Below are 20,000 nucleotides of genomic sequence, written 5' to 3'. Positions count from 1 at the left end.
TCACTCACACACTTACACACACATTCACACACTCTGTGTGTTCTATGGGCTGCTGGAGCTCAACCACACAGACCACTTTATGTGCTGGCTCCATCTTCTGATAAATTTATGTTATAATTATATTATTACTTTATGCAAGAATTACAAAAGATTTTTGTTGGAAATCATTCAGATGTACTTCAAATATGTAGTGTGTATTTCCCAGGCCAGCCCTCGCTTCAGATATGATCACACTTATTCCATCAATGTTCCTTTCTTTGAGCAGTAAATAATCTCCAGAGCTCAAAATGCTCCGTTCCACGTTGTGATGTCATGAAACAGTTGTTTTCAAGTGAACTGCTCTTTTAATCTTCAGTTCAGCAGAAATTAGCTATTCCAGGACTAAAATCATACAAATGATTCTAGTGAAGGTGTGTGAAGTTTAAAAACACACTGGAGCACTTCCTGTATTACCACATGACATCAGAAGGTGGAACAGTTTGAGAGAAGAACTCAGCCTAAATGTGCAAGTTTGTGTGTTAAACATGTGAATGAAACAAACACAACTCCAGGTGTGTTTGTGTTTGAGGAAACAACACTAGAACATGGATCAGAAAATAATATGAGCCCTTGAAATATTGTTTAGGTGAGTTTACACACCTGCAAAATGCTGCGCCCTGCACTAACTCTAATAACCCTAATCTTAAACCTAATCCTAGTCATAATTCTAAACATAGATCCAACCCCGACTCTTAACCTAACCCTGCCATTTTTTGAAATTTTGCATAAAAAAAAAAAAAAAAAAAAGTGCTGTCGTGAAATGAGAGCAGTCTGGTTCCTCCGAGCTGAGAGCGTTTCTCACAGTTCTGTCTCAAGGTCCTGTCTCAGTCCTTTCTCTCAGCCCTGTCTCAGTTTTGTCTCTCAGTCTGTCTCAATGTCCTGTCTCACAGTCTTGTCTCAGTCTTGTCTCAGTTTTGTCTCACAGTCTGTCTCAGTCCTGTCTCAGGGTCCTGTCTCACAGTCTTGTCTCAGTCTTGTCTCAGTCCTGTCTCAGGGTTGTGTCTCAGTCTTGTCTCAGTTTTGTCTCAGTCCTGTGTCAGGGTCCTGTCTCAGTTTTTTCTCACAGTCTGTCTCAATGTCCTGTCTCACAGTCTGTCTCAGTTTTGTCTCAGTTTTGTCTCACAGTCTGTCTCAGTCCTGTCTGTGAACTTCAGGTGAATCAGTGGAAACTATGTGCTCTGCTCCTCAGGCTCTGGAAAATCTCTCCCTCCGTTTGTGCGCTTTGTTTTTGTGTGCACCCCAGTGGGACCCCGTCTCTCTCTCTCTCTCTCTCTCTTTATGTCTCTATGCCTCCCTCTCTCGTTCTCTCTTTATTACTGCTCTCTTTTCTCTTTCACTTAACGTTTGTCTCTTTCTCTCTTCTCTCTTTCGCTCTCTTCTCTTGCTCTTCTCTCCCTCTTTGTTGAGATTTGGTGTGATCATAAATGCACATCTTAAAATAATGTTCTTGGGTCCAGATTGGATCGTGCGGACGTCTCAGTTTGACAGTTTGTGGTGAAACATGTGACACAGAGTCAGGTCCAGACTCTGTGTGCCTCATGGTCCGGAGGAGGCGATGACAGGATTTTGAAAAGATTCTAATCAGTTTCAATCAACTCAATAGAACTGTATGAACCATACGCAACATTTGTTTCTAAAGAGTAAAAAGTGAATCTCCAGGCATCAGGTTTAAGGCAAATGGAAGACAAACAGAAGAGTTGACTAAAAAGCTCTCTAAACTAAGTAAGACATTTCTGATACAACAGACATAAATCATCCTTATTTTATGTTTTGTTCATTGTAAACCTAAAATTCATCAATATTTATTAGTCTGTCTACATCTCCAAAGCTCAAAATGCTCTGTTTCACTTTGTGATGTCATGAAACTCTTTTTTAAGTGAACTGCTCCTTTTACCTTTAGTTCAGTAGAAATTGGCAGTTTCAGGGCTGAAATCATCCAAATGATTCAAATGAAGATATATGGACTTTAAAAACACAGTGGAGCACATGACATCACAAAGTGGAACAGAGTGTTTTCTGTTTGGGAGAAGAACTCAGTACACTAAATGTGCAGGTTTGTGTGTTAAACATGTGTGTGAATGAAACAAAACACAACTCCAGGTCTGTGTGTGATGAGATCATAAAAAAGTCACATGTTCACGTTCCATTTATGATCATTTTTATAACCTCATTCACTGACCTGAGCTGAACTGAGCCTTGACCCCGGGTCAGACCTCCAGGTCAGAGTGTGTGTGTGTGTGTGTTGTGTGTGTGTGTGTGAGGCCTCTGCTACACCAGTCCTGTTTATTTGTGTTCCTCATATAATTTACAACTCACTTCATACTTAAACAGACACACTGCTTTTGTGTGTTTGTTCTAATCTATGACAAACATTATTGTGTTATAATTGACATTCTGAGTGTCCTAATGATTCACCATGATGAGTTTAAAAGTGTTTTTATTACTCTCAGAGACCTGAGCCGTGTTTGATGTCATGGTGATGCTAACAACTAGCATGCTAAAGCTCACATCCTGATTCTAAGACAATAAAATGTTTTATAATTAGACTGAGAGAACACACAACAGACAGTACTAATACATGTGTGCGTGTGTGTGTGTGTGTGTGTGTGTGTGTGTGTGTGTACTGGGATAAGACATTTGATCAAATACATTGGGTACATTGCCTACTTATGCACTACTACTACTACTACTACTACTACTACTACTACTACTACTACTACTACTACTACTACTATACTACTGTTACTACTACTACTACTACTACTACTACTGTTACTACTACTACTACTACTGTTACTACTACTACTACTGTTACTACTACTACTACTGTTACTACCATTACTACTACTACCATTACTACTACTACTACTACTACTAGTACTAATACTACTACTACTACTGCTGCTGCTGCTGCACTGCAAAAATAACTTCAGTGTATACATAAGTGTTGGGGCGTCAGGGTCTTCAAGTCCTTCTCTGCTGGCCTAAAAAAATATCTGAATCACAGACTGATGTTAATTCTGTTATTATTAAATAATTTCAAATGTTCTGTCCTCTTCCTTTCCGAGCTTTTCTGATGGTTGTTTTGCCTCAACATGTGGATTTTCTTATGAAAGCATTTGACCAATCACATTTCAGCTGTCACTTGTTGCTAGGCAGAGTCAAAGTCAAAGAAGTGTCTCTGAGGCCTTCACAATCTGTTCTGGAGGAACTCGAACACAAAAGAAACGTCCATGAAACTGTTGCTTCAACCAATCAGATTTTGAGTTGGTGTCACCAGGAACTTTAGCAGCGAACGACGTCACCAGATTCAGAACAGCTGATTGGACAGTCAGAGAGTGAACCAGCCAAAACAGCAAACTGCATCTGTAGCAGAACCAGGACTAAACCAGGTCTAAACCAGGTCTACACCAGGTCTAAACCAGGACTAAACTGGGACTAAACCAGGACTAAACCAGGTCTACACCAGGTCTACACCAGGTCTACACCAGGTCTACACCAGGACTAAACCAGGACTAAACCAGGTCTAATATTGGACTTGGAAGAGAGCAAGAGAGAGAACCCCTGAAACAACGGAGCAGAGTGTCCGCAAAGCGCCATTAGGCGACAGTTGCACTGAGCTCTGTGTGGCCCCGTGCGGGACGGGCGCGTGCGGCACGGAGCCGCCCTGTGTGGCATGGTCCTTTTGTCTGTGGTCACCCAACAGTCTACGCGGGCGCACCTTCGGGCTAGTCCTGACAAACAGTCCTGGTTTAGTCCTGGTTTAGCATCCCAGAGCTCCTCACTTCTTCTCAGTGCGCCGCGTGCCCCCCTCTCCTCACTTCTCCGTGCACAGAATCTCCATGGCTCTTTAAACTGTGTTTCTGTATAATAAGATGCTTTTATAACCATCAAATAGTTCTTGAGGAGGAGTATTGAGAATTGTTTCAGACGGAGCACTACTGGAGGCCTAGGTGTGAATGCACACTCTGCCACTGGTGTACAGAATAATTGACTGTATTTCATGGTAGTTTTAATTCATAAACTGTAAGTGATAGTACTTTTGTTTGTGATTTAGAAGAGATCATCTGAGCTGGTCCATGTTGTGTTGAACATGTTTTCCTCCAAACAGCAGAGTTTTCATGGTGCTGATGTTAAATGACAGGTCTGTTGAAAACACATGGACAGGGGCAGTGACTCTGAGTGTGTCATTAAACATGTTTCACACTGAATCATGGTGATGTACGTGAAGCTTTGTGTGAGTCAACAGATAAGCACTTTTCAAAATAAAGGATATGTCATTGACTCTTTGTCATCTCAGGCTGAAGGCAAACTGTGGAGCGTGAGGATCTATAGCATCTATCAACACTGTGCAAACATGTGGCTGCATCTCAACTCAAATGGTTTATTCTGCTAAATGAACTTCCACCCATAATCCATTTGCAGTGTTGTGTTTTGTTTCATTCACGTGTTTGTTTCACACCGCTCACACTAAAGTCTTGTTCACACATGTTGAAGCGCTCTGTGCACTGACCCCAGCAGCTCTACATTTAGTTCTGTTTACTTTACATTAGACTTGGTCTTGTTCACATACACCGCTCATCAATCCCCCAAACACCACGACTCATGACAACAAACTTATTTCCATGACAACAAGCTTCAAGTGGACAGAGGTCCATAAATCCGCTCGCGCTCACTGGTGCTACAGCGACGCTCCTCCACCTGAGACTAAAGACACTGTGAAGGATTAGAGCAGAGGAAGCTTTTGGAGCAGCACACACACGCAGGCACGCACGCACGCACACACACACACACACACACACACACACACACACACACACACACACACACACACACACACACACACACACACACACACACACACACACACACACACAGAGAGCCAGGAGGAGATGTGTCACTCATATAAAGTTGATCCAAAGTGTCTTGTCAGAGAAACAGCAGCCCTGCAGTAGTCGTCCATAGAAATAATCCTACATGATACTTGTGCTTCTTTACACAATTCCAAGCTCTGCTGCTTAACCTCAGGGGCCTTATTAACTATAGGTCAAAGGTCATAGGTCAGGTTGACAGCGACCCAAGCGCCGCTCTCTCAGAGTGAATGCTTCCTCTCCAGAGGAGAACAACAAAACATCAGTGTGCTCAAACTGCCTGTATTCAGAAGTTTACCATCTGAACTGAAGCTGAGAATGTTTTTAGCTTCATACAAACAGCTTCATGTTTGAGTGACAGCAGATGCGGTCTACAGCGCCCTCTGCATCTTTACTCTAACTGTTTGCAGAATACAGGAATCTAATAAAAACACTTCTCATGTTCATTCAGTGAATGAATGTGAAAATAAAACATGTTCATACTATCGTCTTCCACAGTGGCACAGCAGTTAGCCCTGTCGCCTCACAGCAAAAAGATCCTAGGCTCTTTTCTCTGTGGAGTTTGCATGTTCTCCCTGTGCCTGCCTCAGTCCATCTCCCCATCCTGTACATCAGGGCCCTCTGTGTGGTTAGTGGGACTATCCTTATTAAATAAAGGGTAAAATGAAAGTCTGTATCCAATAAAGCCCTGTTCTCAAAATGATCAACTGTCTTTAATGTTTATCCAACACATGAGGCCCTGTTTCAGACTTTTGTTTTGACCTCGATTAAGAAAAATGCAGATGAGGAGTTTATTGGCTTTAATTATGATCATCTACAATGGACCAGAAGCACAAGTAAACACAGAGCACAGGAGCAGGAAACTGTGACTAATGTCTCCTGGTGACTGCACTGTACACTTTACAGGCTCATTACAGCTTCTGCTCTTATACTTACAGTTCCACTGAGCACCTGCTCAGGAACTCTACATGACTCTAGTGAGGTCACAGGAAGTGATTTGGCCTGGACCTGTTTTAGTCCTGGTTTAGTCCCGGAGTAGCCATCAGGTGTAGTCACTAATTTGACTCCTGTTTAGTCCTGGTAGAAATCCAGTTGAAATCCAGTTGAACCCTGGTTAAATGCTGAGTCCATTCTGGATTAGCCCTGGTTTAGACTGGACTTTGTCCTGGTTCAGATCCTGCTTTAGTCTGGGTTAAAGTCCAGTTAAGTTCAGGACTGTTGGTTTAGTCCTGGTTTGTTGTTCTTAGAGAGGTTATTTTATTATTTAGTGGAGGGTTTTGAATAATTCACTGGTTTAGTTCCAGTTTAGTCCCAGTTTTGTTCCATTCTATTTTAAATGAAGTGGGCAATGCTTAAGTCTAAGATGCCATGATTGTAACTCTGATTATAACCCAGGACGAGTCCTGGTTTAGTCCTGGTTTAGTCCTGGTTCAGTCCTGGTTCAGTTCAGTCTGGTTCTTCATACACTGGGGCCTGGGGGAGTGGTCTGGGACAGGTTGGAGTTTCACAGCGACACATTAGCAAACTAAACGTTGCGGTGCGGAGGTGACTAACGTCTGTTCCCAGAAGCCCGTTCCATGTGGAGATGTTTACTCCGGAGCAGACTAATTACTGGTTTCACGCTAAAAACAGTGGGGCTCTGGCTGCTGACCTTAGACTGCACCGAGACACATGATGAACAATAGTCCTGTCATAACAGACGGGGAAATGCTTCTGTACGACAGGACGTGCTGACAAATATTCAAGGTCCTACAAAACAGGATTTTGAAGTTTTGAACAACACCAGTTTTGAACAACAGCAGCCTGGTGTTGTTTCTTCTATTATTTAATGTTTTAGTTTGAGAAATGTAGCATATTTAGTTCATCTCCCTCTCTGTCGTCTTGGTAACTGTGTTTTTAAAGGGACATTATGTAACTTTTCTGGCAGAGGATCTGCTTTACCCAGAATGCCACTCTTTAGCATTACACTTATCTGTTTCCATGGGGACAACAGGTGACGCAGGCCAAGTTACAGGTGAGAGCTGCGGAGTGGCGAGCCCATGCACAGTATTATTTTCAAGGGATTTTTGAGCACTTAAACATCTGGAATTGAAGAAATGCAAGATACATGAGTTGATACGATGTTATGAAGTTAGTTTATTGCTATGGCAACAGTGCTCATTTTTCATCACTCTGAAATCCATGGATCTCGAGGAATGTTCCAGACAAAGCAATAACATCTCCATTAGGCTGCGTCATTTGCCACAATGTCAGAAATTCAACTTGTACCCAATTTTAAAATGTGACAATACCAAATAAAAGAAAAATCTGTGGAATATTTGCTCAACTGAACTAAATCTACTGAGTCCACCAAGACTTTTAAGCTCCATCTTAACAGTGTCCATAAAAGCTCAGGCTGAAAATCAGTTTTTCTCAAATAACTTGAAAAATAATGTGTGTGTGTGTGTTTTATTTATTTTTTATATAAATATAATTTTTTTGTTTTATTAATTATTATTTTTATTGCTTATTCCTTGAAGTCCCAAAGAAATTACAGTTTTGCCATATCTCAAAAACTAATGATGACGGAGACATAAAACTGGTACCAAATGATCTGCAATGTCCATGTTTATATTCAACTTCCATTGATAGTATTGGACTAAATAAATTATTTTTGATTTAAGACTTTAAGATTTAAGGCTTCTGCAGACACTAAACTTGTCTTGGTGAAACCAGTAAACATCAAGAGAATTTCATGAAATTTCTCATGGAACTTTACTTTGGCAGGTGTAAAAACTGATACTAGGTACAGATTGAGTTTCAATTTTGTTTCAAAAAGTTGGGCAAATGGTGCTCCTTAATCTCCATGGATACAAGCAGGTGGCATCTTTAAAGTCCACACACAGTCCAGACTCAGTTCAGTCTTTTCAGATCTTAAATTGCTCATAAAACACTATTTTCTCATCTGTTATAATGTTTCCTCATTAAAAACAAGTGCTCCACTGTGTTTTTAAACTCCATATACCTTCACTAGAATCATTTGGATGACTTCAGCTCTGGAATTGCCTATTTACTGCTGCTAACTTAAAAACTACCACTTCATGACCTCAGAAGGTGGAACAGAGTATTTTGAGCTTTGGAGATGTAGACAGAGTGATAATAAAGAGTTACTTAAACATGTGTGAATGAAACAAAACAACTCCAGGTGTGTTTTTGACATAGTAACACCACAAGAGTTCATTTTGTGTAATAGAGGAGCTTTAAACTGCCTTCACTCTTCAGCTGAACAACTGAAACAGGAGCATCTATTGTTCTCGTTGTTTCTCAGTCATTAAACACATTTCCTTGCGGTAAACCCAGAGTGCTACTGGAGCTCAGACTGCTACCTGAAGTTTTACATTCTCCACAATCTGATTCACAAAGCCTTTAATGACAGAGACCGAAGAAGCGTGGGTTTTATATCAGTGAATGCGGCGCTCTCAAAGGCGGCCCCCTGCTGTGACGAGCTTCCTGTTTATTGAACCGTCGTCTTTGGTGTAAAGTGCTTAAACCCTGGATCTACTGTAGGCCTGTAATGTGCCTGTGTGTGTGTGTGTGTGTGTGTACTCTAGGCTGCTGGTGGGGGCCCCCTTCGAGTCCACTGGGAAAAAACAGACCGGAGATGTGTTCAGGTGCCCTCTGGACGTCAGGAATAATGTGAACTGCTCCAGACTCAACCTGGGTAAGGACGGAGGATAAACTGACTGCAGTGGTCATTTTGTTCACTCAAAGCCAACATTTTGTGTTTAATATATTGCGTTTTTTACGGATTAATATTAGGGGGAAAAAAGCCCAAACGTTGCTATTTACTATTTAATTTTTCTATCCCAAAAATCAATTTTTTATACGACTTTAATTCTATAAGTTGAATTACGTAAAATGTTTTCAAAGTGACAATTAGTGTAGAGAAGCCAACAATTGTACATAAGTAAGAGTAATGTTACTTCAAAATAATATTACTCAAGTAGAAGTACAAAGTAGTTCAGCAAATTAAGAGAATCAAGTAAGAGTAAAAAAATATTTGGAAAAGTACTCCTCAGAAGTAAGTGAGAGTAATTTAAAGAGTAAAGACCAATTTATGGTCCAGCGTCAAATTGTTTGCGTCATGACGCAGAGAGTTTGCGTCGACGCATACCCCCTACGCGTCAAAACGTCGCAGACAGCAGGGGAAGCGACGCAGATGATAAGAGCTGTGATTGGTCCTCCGTACCACCGCTCTGTAGACATTTCCTGTCGGCTTTTCTTTCTTTCAGTATATATTGAGAAATAAAGTGTTTAGTGCAGCTTTGCGCATATGTGTTTACGTTTTACAGAAACGAAACTTAAAACCGCATGGCTAACTTACATAAACTAAACACTCAAAAAAACAGCTCACTCCTGGTACACAGACAGCGTCTGTCGGACTTAAAAAGAACAGGACTCAGTGGAATATGAGTGTCTTTCCTTGACAGAGTCACATTGTACTAATGGTGAGTCTGTTCTGTGCTTTTGTCGTGTTAGAGATGGTTCATGTTAAACTTTTCAGAGATTATACGTCTGCAGGTCGCACACACAGACCGTATATATGAATGGACAGATATCGTCGCCCCCTAGCGTTTTGGCGGTGAATTACTTCACGGTGCACAGACCTCGACGCAGATCCATAAATCAAAAACGACGGCGACAAGGCGACGGCGGCAGTGCACGTTGAGTCGACGCAGAACTATACTTCAGCTTTAAGTGTCAGGATGTAACACAATTTATAAAAAGTTAATGTCATTTGAAGGACAAAATATGAAATAAAGATGAAGAGATGATGAAGAGACACAAAAATGAGACAAACAAATCTTCATATGATTTTATATTGTCACATAAAACTTTTGTCAGTTTAGACTTTTTTTGCTCGAGTATGTCAATAAAAATATTACTCAGGAGGGGTAGGAGTAAAAGTATGCTGATAGAAAAGTACTCTGAGTACAATGTAACAGAGTAAATGAGTACTACCCACTTGTGTACTTTGTCACATGTGACTGTTGTGTAGGTAAACTGTCGCTGGATAACGTGTCGGAGAGGAAGGACGGGATGAGGCTGGGCATGAGTCTCACCTCCAACCCCAGAGACAGCAGCTTTGTGGTGAGTATTTATGAGGGAGTAGCAGAGGTGGAACCAAGTCAGTGTTTTACAAGTCTCAAGTAAGTCTCAAGTCTTTGACCTTAAGTCCGAGTCAAGTCCAAAGTCAAATACAGGCAAGTCCAAGTCGAGTCTCAAGTCACTGGCCCTTAAGTCCAAGTCAAGTCCAAGTCGTCTGCTTTGAGATTCTAGTCATATGAATTTGAAGATAAATTACACTTTAAAAAGTCATGGTATATTTATATTAGAGTATTTATATCATAATAGCATAAATGTAAATATTTCCTTTTTAAATGTCTTGATAAGATTCAGTCAGAATAGAAAGAATTCAGATTTAAAGGTGCTTAATTACAGTTATATTATATATATATTATATTATATTATTAAGTGTGTAGTCTGCACTGAAATGGAAGGATCATGTTATGTCATTTCGTCTGTTTTACTGTATTGTACTATATATTACTGTAGTATATTTGAGTATCACAGTACTTCAGTTCCATCCAAAGTTCCAAACAGAAGTGGGAGGGACATGTTCCGGTTTGTTCCTGTAAAATTCAGCACTGCATTTATTAAGTAAAAAGAGAAAGTATTTTATAAAAACATATGTTTTAGTCTTCTCAAGTCACAGGCCTCAAGTCTGAGTCATGTCCCAAGTCACTGACCTCAAGTCCCAAGTCACTGACCTTCAAGTCCAAGTCGAGTCCCAAGTCTTAATCGATTTTATCAAGTCAAGTCTCAAGTCCCAAAAATAGTGCCTCAAGTCTGACTCGAGTCCAAGTCACGACTTGCAAGTCCCACCTCTGGGATGTAGTAACTCACAGTACTTTAAACTGTTTAACGAGTAAATGTGTCTAGTACATGTAATTCTTTGTTCTTAAATACATGATCATGACAGTAGGACATATTTAGTCAGGGCATCCAGCTTTTCTGTCTTCCTTTTTTTTCAATTCCACGTACATTACTAAAAATAAACATGCTCTTAATCGTAACTAAGCTTGCCCCTCCAGAGATCTGATCTGTAACTTGGCCTGCTCGTGTAAATTGCGTGTCTTCATAGAGATAGAATAGTTTAAAGTCAAACAGTGGAACATTCCAAAAGAAACAAAAGAATGATTCAATAAAACTGAGACAATGGCTTATTACACATTTATCGTTGTCATTCTTCTAAACGTGTCCTTTTGTCCTTTTGTTCTTCTTCTTGTTCTTCTTCTCTGCTCAGACGTGTGGTCCTCTCTGGTCTCATGAGTGCGGGAGCTCCCTCTACAGCACCGGCATCTGCACACGCGTCGGACGCAACTTCAGGCTCTCGCACACCATCGCCCCCGCTCTGCAGAGTAAACAACTTTCATTCTTTTATTTAATCAAGCATTTGTTTATTTGTACATTTGTACATTTATGGAGGATTGAACTAAACACGAGGGTGATGGTGGACGGACATTTCTGGATCTGGAAGTAAAATTCTCATTTATTTCTACTATTGACTTACAAAGAAGGTACTGACTGCACAGAGGAATCACATTTGAAGACTCAGATGAGGATTATGCAAAACAAATAATAATAAATAAAATAAAATACATAAATAAATTAATAAATACATACATTAAATAAATAAAATAAATACAATAAATAAATAAATGTTTAGTAAATTATGTTTCATATAGCAAACAAAAATAAAATTAACCAACAGCAATAACAAAAACATGACATTACAGCACCATTACAACTTTTAAACAAACATCATCAGGTACCAAACTTAATATTCATGATGTGACATAGACAAATAAATAAATTAAAACAAACTGCTCTTCACTTTCTCTGGGAAAAGTGAAAGGGATTTTACTTGAACCCTCATGATCAGATCGTACAGTGTCCTGAAGATCTAACAGTCTCCTGTGCTGTGTTCAGGGTGTGAGACGTTCATGGACATCGTGATCGTGTTGGATGGCTCAAATTCCATCTACCCCTGGTACGAGGTGCAGGACTTCCTCATCAACGTCCTGCAAAAGTTCTACATCGGCCCAGGTCAGACTCAGGTCGGTCCCGACAAACATCAAACATCTCACATTAAGAAGTGACAGGCTGGTACTTTCACTTTCAAGTAGTAACACTATGGAGACACAGTGGTCCCATCCCAGGACTGAGTCTGGTCCATGTGTAAAAGTGAATGTCACATCACTCATAGTGTTTGGCCTCAGTCAAATGAAGCTCATCAAGGCTGGTAGTTTTAGGAGCAAATATGGAGCTGAGTTCCATATTAGGAATTTCAACAGCAACTGAAGAGCCAGTTAAGAGTGAGACTGTTGAAGGTGATCACTGCACCTCTGGTTTAGCAGGGAGCGGGTACTTAGCAACACTGTCAATCAGATCTGTTGCTAAGAAGCGACCAGTGTTGGGGAGTAACAGATTACATGCACCGGCATTATGTAATCAGAGTACAAATTATGAGTAACTGTATTCAGTTACAGTTACTGTTTCAGTGAGTGGTAATTGGATTACAGTTACTTTGTTGAAATAAATGGATTACATGGCGGTATTTTCCTGTTTTCACATTTTGGGCTATTCCCTTTTTTAATTTTTTTTATTTTGGTAATTTCACTAATTGCCAAAAACCCAAATAGAACACGTGCAATAAGAGCCACATAAACGTCATGTTAACATTGGTGGTGTCAGTCACACAGTGGACGAGGTCATTAATAATCGTCGTTGTTAATAATCTGATTCTGCATAATTTTGAGTAAAAAACATCAGATATTACATATTTTTTACGGTTGAGGAAAGTCTGGGCTTTTAATTGTCTTTTAGCAGACAAAAGATCTCATGTTAACAGATCCTAGTCTTTGCTTCTCTACAGTAAACAAAAGTCTGTTCATGGAGACTTGGGCTCAACCAATTTGAAGAGAAAAAACATGAATTTTCAGGATGTAGTTGTTCCATTCATGTAGTTTTAAAAAGCAAAACAATATCAAGTAATCCAAAGTATTCAGATTATGTTACTCACTTTAAGTAATTTAATGGATTCCGTTACAAACGACATTTTGGATTATGTAATCTGTAATCTGTAGGGGAATACATTTTAAAAGTAACCTTCCCAGCACTGCAAGCCACCCTGGGGAAAGAAGGCGCCTAATTTGTCTGTTATTAATGTAAATATCTTGATTTACAGTCACAATAGCAAAATAAAAATTGCAGGATCATATAGAGTGAATGTAAACATTTTAAGACCAAAATGAAGAGTGTGACAGCAGCAGTTAGAGAGAGAGGTGATGTTTTTTTCAATGCAAAGTGAATTAGCCCTCTCAGGCTCAAATTAAGTTTTAGTAACAGGAAAAATCTGATATTTGGGGAAAATGATCATATGGAATAGTAATATACAATCCTGACTTTTTTTTGAGAGAGACCTTCACATCCAGTGTGTTCTGGGATGTTGCAGATTTGCAGCATTGGTCTGGTGTGGTAAATTAACACTGAAGACTGAAAATGATATGAACACTAACTTTATTTGTATACCACTTTTCATAACAATGAAAACATAAAGCTCAGTGTAACAGCTTTACAGTGGCAGAGCAACAATCAAAACAACTTGGTATAGATCACTTTTTCATGTGGTTCTCCAAGAAACTATTTTTATCCTTTGTAAAGCACAAGTACTTTGCACTTCTGGCAGGTCGTTTGTGTGGAGCCATTCTTGCACAGTCTGCATCGTCCACGTTTATCAGCATGGATGGGAAAAAAGGCTCCTGAGTAAAAAAGGCTCATAAAATATGGGCAGTGTTGGGGAGTAACAGATTACATGTACTGGAGTTACGTAATCAGAGTACAAATTATGAGTAACTGTATTCGGTTACAGTTACTATTTCAATGAGTGGTAATTAGATTACAGTTACTTGGTTGAAATAAATGGATTACACAGAGGTATTTTCCTGTTTTCACATTTTAGGCTAAATCCATTATTATTTTTTTCGGTAATTCCACTCATTACACTAAACCCGGTCTAAACCAGGTCTAAAACCAGGTCTAACCCAGGTCTAAACCAGGTCTAAAACCAGGTCTAAACTAGGTCTAAAACCAGGTCTAAACCAGGTCTAAAACCAGGTCTAAACCAGGTCTAAACTAGGTCTAAACCGGGACTAAAACCAGGACTAAAACCATGTGTAAACCGGGTCCAAACCTGGTCTAAACCAGGTCTAAAACCAGATCCAAACCAGATCTAAACCAGGTCTAAAACCAGGTCTAAACTATGTCTCAAACAGGATTTAACAGGACTAAATCATGCCGTGCGGACTGTGTCTCCTCGTCTTCTATCAATAATATATTTTAATTTGGTTAAGTAAAGTCTGGGCTTTTTTATTGTCTTTTAGTGGACAAAACTTCTTATGTGAAGATTTCCTCATCTTTGCTTCTCTACAGCAAATCAAGTAATCCAAAGTATTCAGATTACGTTACTCACTTTAAGTAACTTGGATTCCGTTACAAACTACATTTTGGGCTATGTAATCTGTAATCTGTAGGGGAATACATTTTAAAAGTCACCTTCCCAACACTGAATATGGATGTGGAGTAAGTAGGTAATTGCCATTTAGCTGTTGCAAATCTGCCACACCTGCCTGGAGAGGGATAGAGCCAGAGTCGACAGCAACCTAACAACCATAATGTTAACAAGGGCCAAAACTTTAATTTAAATTACACAATAATTATAACAGACTAATCAAAACAAATGACAACATCTCATTCTACCTAAGAGTTTTGTGGTGGTATATTTTACTGTTACGTTGTATTTTATTCACTCTAACTCGTCCTCTTAGGCGTGCAGTAATGTCCTGTGTGCTCCCCCTGCAGGTCGGGGTGGTGCAGTACGGCTCGTCTGTGGTGCATGAGTTCAGTTTGGGGGAGTACCTCACGGTGGAGGATGTGGTGGAGGCAGCTCGGAGCATCGACCAGAGAGGAGGAGAGGAGACCAGGACGGCTCTGGGAATCAACGTGGCCCGGTAACAACAACTGAAGTTAACTGTATTTAAGCATAAAGCTAACAGGAGGCACTGCTCTGTCTGAAGCTCTGTTATTCCAGTTAGCTTTAGGGTCTGTCCACACAATGTTTTATGGTCGAAACAGAGATGATTTGTTTTGGCCGTTTGTCCCCACGGCGCCGGCGTATTGCGTGGGTGAAAATTTTGTTTTTTGAGAACTTTTGGAAAACAATGATGTCCCGACCACATCATCGCCAGGGTCGTCCGATGCAGTGAAGGCTGCAGACCTCGAACTGGCCTCCGCGGACCACAAGGCTGTTGCTGACATGTGACAGGTGTAGCCTACAGAGCTGCTCCCGTCGCCCAGCAACCGAGACACGCTAATTCTAACAACACACACCACGCAGATTACACACACGGATCAATAACAAAGATTACACACGGGGAATTAAACTGTTGGATTTTCAGACCAAGTTATTCTAATAATTCTCATCCAAAACTTATGACTAAAAACAAAGGTAACACTTTATAATAACTACACATTATTTAGCCTTAATAAAGCATGAACAAAGACTTAATTAATAAGGATTCACGTAATTAATTATTACCTGAATTAGCACTTAACTTGTACTTAATTCACCTGTGCTGTAAATAGTTACTCATAAGTATTTCTTACTTAATTACTCATGAACTAACCATTTGTGTGTGCATTTGTAAATGTATATTTAAGTACAAATTTGAGCATCTATTAATGATTAGTAAGCCATGAGAGAATGATTTACTAGTAATGTATTATTGTTTCTCTGGAATTTGACCAACCTTAACAAATGCTTAATAAACATAATTAGTCTTCACTTTAGAAAAGCTCTCAGAAAGACTTAACTAACAGATAACAGCTGCCTGAATGATCATTGCATTGCATTATTAGTAAATCATTCTCTCATAGCTTATTAATGATTAATAAATGCTCAAATGTGAACTTAAATATACATTTGCAAATATGCAAATGGTTAGTTCATGAGTAATTAAGAAGTATTGAGTAACTATTTACAGCACAGGCAAATTAAGTGCAAATTAAGTGCTAATTCATTTAGTAATTAAATAGTTACTAAGTGTGAATCATTATTCATTAAGTCTTTGTTCATGCTTTATTAAGGCTAAATAAGGTGTAGTTATTATAAAATGTTACCAAAACAAAAAACTTATGCTTAAGTTTTGCAAAACAAAACAGCTATATTTCTAGAATATATATAAAATAAGTTAAAATTACCTTAAAGGAAAAAAAAAAAAAAAAATTATGATGAGATCTGCATTATTAAATATTATTATCATTGTTAACAGCGCCACATACAGGTGTGGCACAGGTATTACATCATTTTCACTCAGTGCTCCGCTGTCGTCTGGACGTGAATATTTACTGATCTGACACATGTGTGGACACAAATTTTTTTCAACCCACAACAAAAAAATCCAGGAGTGTTGTCATGTGGCGGTAGCCTTAGTCTGAGCTTTAACACAATCTAGAGAGAAAGAATTGAATTCAACTACAACAGGTGAACTGATCTGTGCTGTTCAAGTGTCTCTCCAGTGACATTATAGACACAAAATAGCATTAGCCAACAGTTTCCATTACTCACACCATGGATCTGTTCAAAATCTGAATAGGCTGTTGCCATCTTCAACCTGTCACAAGTCTGACTCATGCCCAGCCCACTGGAAATTCAACAACATCTCCTCTGCAGCCCAGAACACACTTTTCCTATAAAGCTCCATGTAAACACAAACTGATGATGTTTAGTTGACAAGGCACTTGTAGTTTTCACAGAGTTTCTTGTCTTTAACTTCTGTTTGTTCCCTTTTGTTGTGATTGGTACTTTGTTGCTAAAGGCTAAACTGGCACCACTCATCTCTAAGATCAGCTCACTCACTTAAAGTGGGTTTATGTCTCTCCAGCTGAAGTGTGACTGTAGCTCTGGGGTTTGGACATGAGTGAGCTGACCATGTCCAAACCCCAGAGCTACAGTCACATTTCAGCTGGAAACACCTAAAAGGAAACACAAACGCTCGCCTGGATCATCGGCTCCTCATAATGATTCTGTGGACATACCGGGTTTGTCAAATCCTGTCAGATCCTTCAGATCTCAGAAGCTCAGAGGTCGGGTCTGGTTAGAACTTGGACAGGAGAGTGCTGGGAAAATCAGGGGCCACAGGGGGCGCCAGTCACAAAAACTGTTGTGTCCTTAGAAGTGTTGGGGAGTAACAGATTACTTGTACCGGAGTTACATAATCAGAGTACAAATTATGAGTAACTGTATTCAGTTACAGTTACTTTGTTGAAATAAATGGATTACATGGCGGTATTTTCCCGTTTTCACATTTGGGGCTATATCCCCTTTTTTTTTTCTCGGTAATTCCACTCATTGTCAGACACTAAACCAGGACTAATCCAGGACTAAACAAGGATTAAACCAGGTCTAAACCAGGTCTAAACAAGGACTAAACCAGGTCTAAACCAGGTCTACAACCAGGACTAAACCAGGTCTAAACCAGGTCTAAACAAGGACTAAACCAGGTCTAAACCAGGTCTAAACCAGATCTAAACCGGGTCTAAACCAGGTCTAAACAAGGACTAAACCAGGTCTAAACAAAGTCTAAACCAGGACTAAACCAGGTCTAAACCAGGTCTAACCAGGATTTAACAGGACTGAACCATGCCGCTCGGACCGTGTCTCCGCGTCTTCTATCAATAATATTTTTAATCTGGTAAAGTAAAGACTCTTAAAGCCTTTTCATTTTCTTTTATCAGACAAAATTTCTTATGTGAAGATTTCCTCGTCTTTGCTTCTCTACAGCAAATCAAGTAATCCAAAGTATTCAGATTACTCACTTTAAGTAATTTAATGGATTATGTTACAAACTACATTTTGGGGTATGTAATCTGTAATCTGTAGGGGAATACATTTGAAAAGTCACCTTCCCATCACTGGTCCTTAGGTAAGACACTTCACCTACATTGCCTAGTATGAAAGTGGTGTGTGTGATGGTGGTTGGAGGGACCCATGGCGCAGATTGGCAGCCTCGCTTTTGTGGCAGCTGTGGCTACAATAGTAGTTTACCATCAGCGGGTCTGGAGGGAATGAATAATGCTGTGTAAAGTGTCTTTGGGACAGATGTCTGTGAAAAATCACCATATAAATAACAACTTAGTTACTATAATGAGTTGTTTCTATTGATTTTGTGTTTCCCTTGAGTTTGATGTGGATCTTGTGTTTGTGTGTGCGTGTCCAGGAGAGAGGCGTTTAAGAGAGGAGGACGTCCTGGAGCCAAGAAGGTGATGATCGTGATCACAGACGGAGAGTCACACGACAGCCCCGACCTGAAGGAGGCAGTGGGCCAGAGTGAGAGGGACAACATCACGCTCTACGCCATCGCCGTGAGGACTACACTGTACACGACATGTACCCCACACACAGAGCCCATGCACATGACACCACCACACTGAGAGGGGAATAACAAATATAAAAGTCTGCAGCTTCAGTGTGAACATGGACTAAACTGATGATGACCATGAGGACAGGAGCAGACTTTTTCCTCTGGACATATAAATGTGACCATGCTCTTATACTCTGTGTGTGTGTAGGTCCTGGGCTCCTACAATCGCAGAGGCATAAACCCAGAGGCCTTCCTCAAGGAGATCAAGTTCATCGCCAGTGACCCAGATGAGCAGCACTTCTTCAACGTGACGGACGAGTCTGCGCTCAAGGACATTGTGGACGCGCTGGGAGAGAGGATCTTCAGTCTGGAGGGTAAGAGGCACTGGGCCTAATGAGGACAGGACGAGTTAGACGTCTCTGTCACTAAAACATCATTCAGATTGTTCTGTTTCATATTTCTCTAAAAACATTATGGGTCATTACTCAACAACCATAAAGTAAGGGCCAGAACATGTCCAAAGTGCACAAACTTTGCTGCTGATGTTATCAACATTCTCTGGGGATGTGAAGCAACCTGAAAGTAAAAAAAAACAAAACTCAAATTAGACTTAATCTGACCAGAAAGAGCTGATTTGGCTGGAACTACAGCTTTATTTTATTTATTTTATTTACATTTAATACATTAAAACTGGAAATGTGTGTTCCTCTTCTCTGCTTAAATTTTTTAGGCCTCACTGCTTTTTTCTTTAATTTTGTTCTTTTCCTCTCAACATTTATCTCCACAAACTGCCATTTCACTTCACCAAAACTATGAAGTACTTTGTGTGTGCTGCAGGTACGAGCAGTCAGGGCCGGGGCTTCGGTTTGCAGATGGCTCAGGCTGGATTCTCCTCTCACGTCGTCAAAGTGAGTCGACTTTATGTCAAATATGAAATGATCCAAATTTACAAAAATGTAGTTTAATATTTCCACTGCTTTGTACAAATCCGAAACAGCACTGAATAATGACCTGAAACCTTCAAGTGATTCTCCAGATATACAGAAATCTAGTTTTAACTCATCTTGAATTTCAATTTCATCGTGATCCCGCTGAGGTATTTGTTACTGAACGCGCAGCTCCCAGATCTGTCACTGTTGGTCCAGGGCAAACTGCTCCATCACAAACGAGCAGAAAAAACACAGCGTGGAAACTCTGGAACACACAGCAGATGGTTTTGTTGAAAACGTGACACTGCCAAGATCCTCTCTCTCTCTCTCTCTCTCTCTCTCTCTCTCTCTCTCTCTATATATATATATATATATATACATATATGTCTCCCTCCCTCCCTTTCACTCCCCCCCTCTTTCTTTCTCCTTCTCTCTCTGTCTCCCCCGGTTTTCTCTCTCCCTCTCTCTCTCCTCCTCCCCCTTCCCCCACTCTCTCTTTCTCTCCTTCTCTGCCTCTCTCCCTCCCTGCCCACCTCTCTTTCTCTCTCTCTCTCTCTCCTCCTGTCTCTTTCCCCTCTCTCTGTCTCTCCCTCTTTCCCTTCTCTCACTCTCTTTCTTTCTTTCTCTCTCCTTCTCTC

The 20,000-nt window shown here is 40.2% G+C and overlaps 1 protein-coding gene across 1 annotated transcript in view; it reads left to right on the top strand.

Annotated features, from left to right (window-relative positions):
- The window catches only part of itga11b (integrin, alpha 11b), an 84,888-nt gene that overhangs the window by 28,697 nt on the left and 36,191 nt on the right, over positions 1-20,000 (top strand). The window contains 8 exon segments of the mRNA XM_055155961.1: positions 8,501-8,610; positions 9,949-10,040; positions 11,257-11,371; positions 11,943-12,070; positions 14,874-15,022; positions 18,290-18,434; positions 18,642-18,807; positions 19,271-19,341. Of these exon segments, the coding sequence (XP_055011936.1) occupies positions 8,501-8,610; positions 9,949-10,040; positions 11,257-11,371; positions 11,943-12,070; positions 14,874-15,022; positions 18,290-18,434; positions 18,642-18,807; positions 19,271-19,341 (976 nt within the window).

This window comes from Boleophthalmus pectinirostris, unplaced genomic scaffold (genome assembly GCF_026225935.1).
Source record: "Boleophthalmus pectinirostris isolate CB_2022bp ecotype Guang Dong unplaced genomic scaffold, ASM2622593v1 HiC_scaffold_2, whole genome shotgun sequence".
Taxonomy (NCBI): domain Eukaryota; kingdom Metazoa; phylum Chordata; class Actinopteri; order Gobiiformes; family Gobiidae; genus Boleophthalmus; species Boleophthalmus pectinirostris.
The sequence above is the reverse complement of the archived record's forward strand: the minus strand, read 5'-3'. Positions and strand labels throughout refer to the sequence as shown.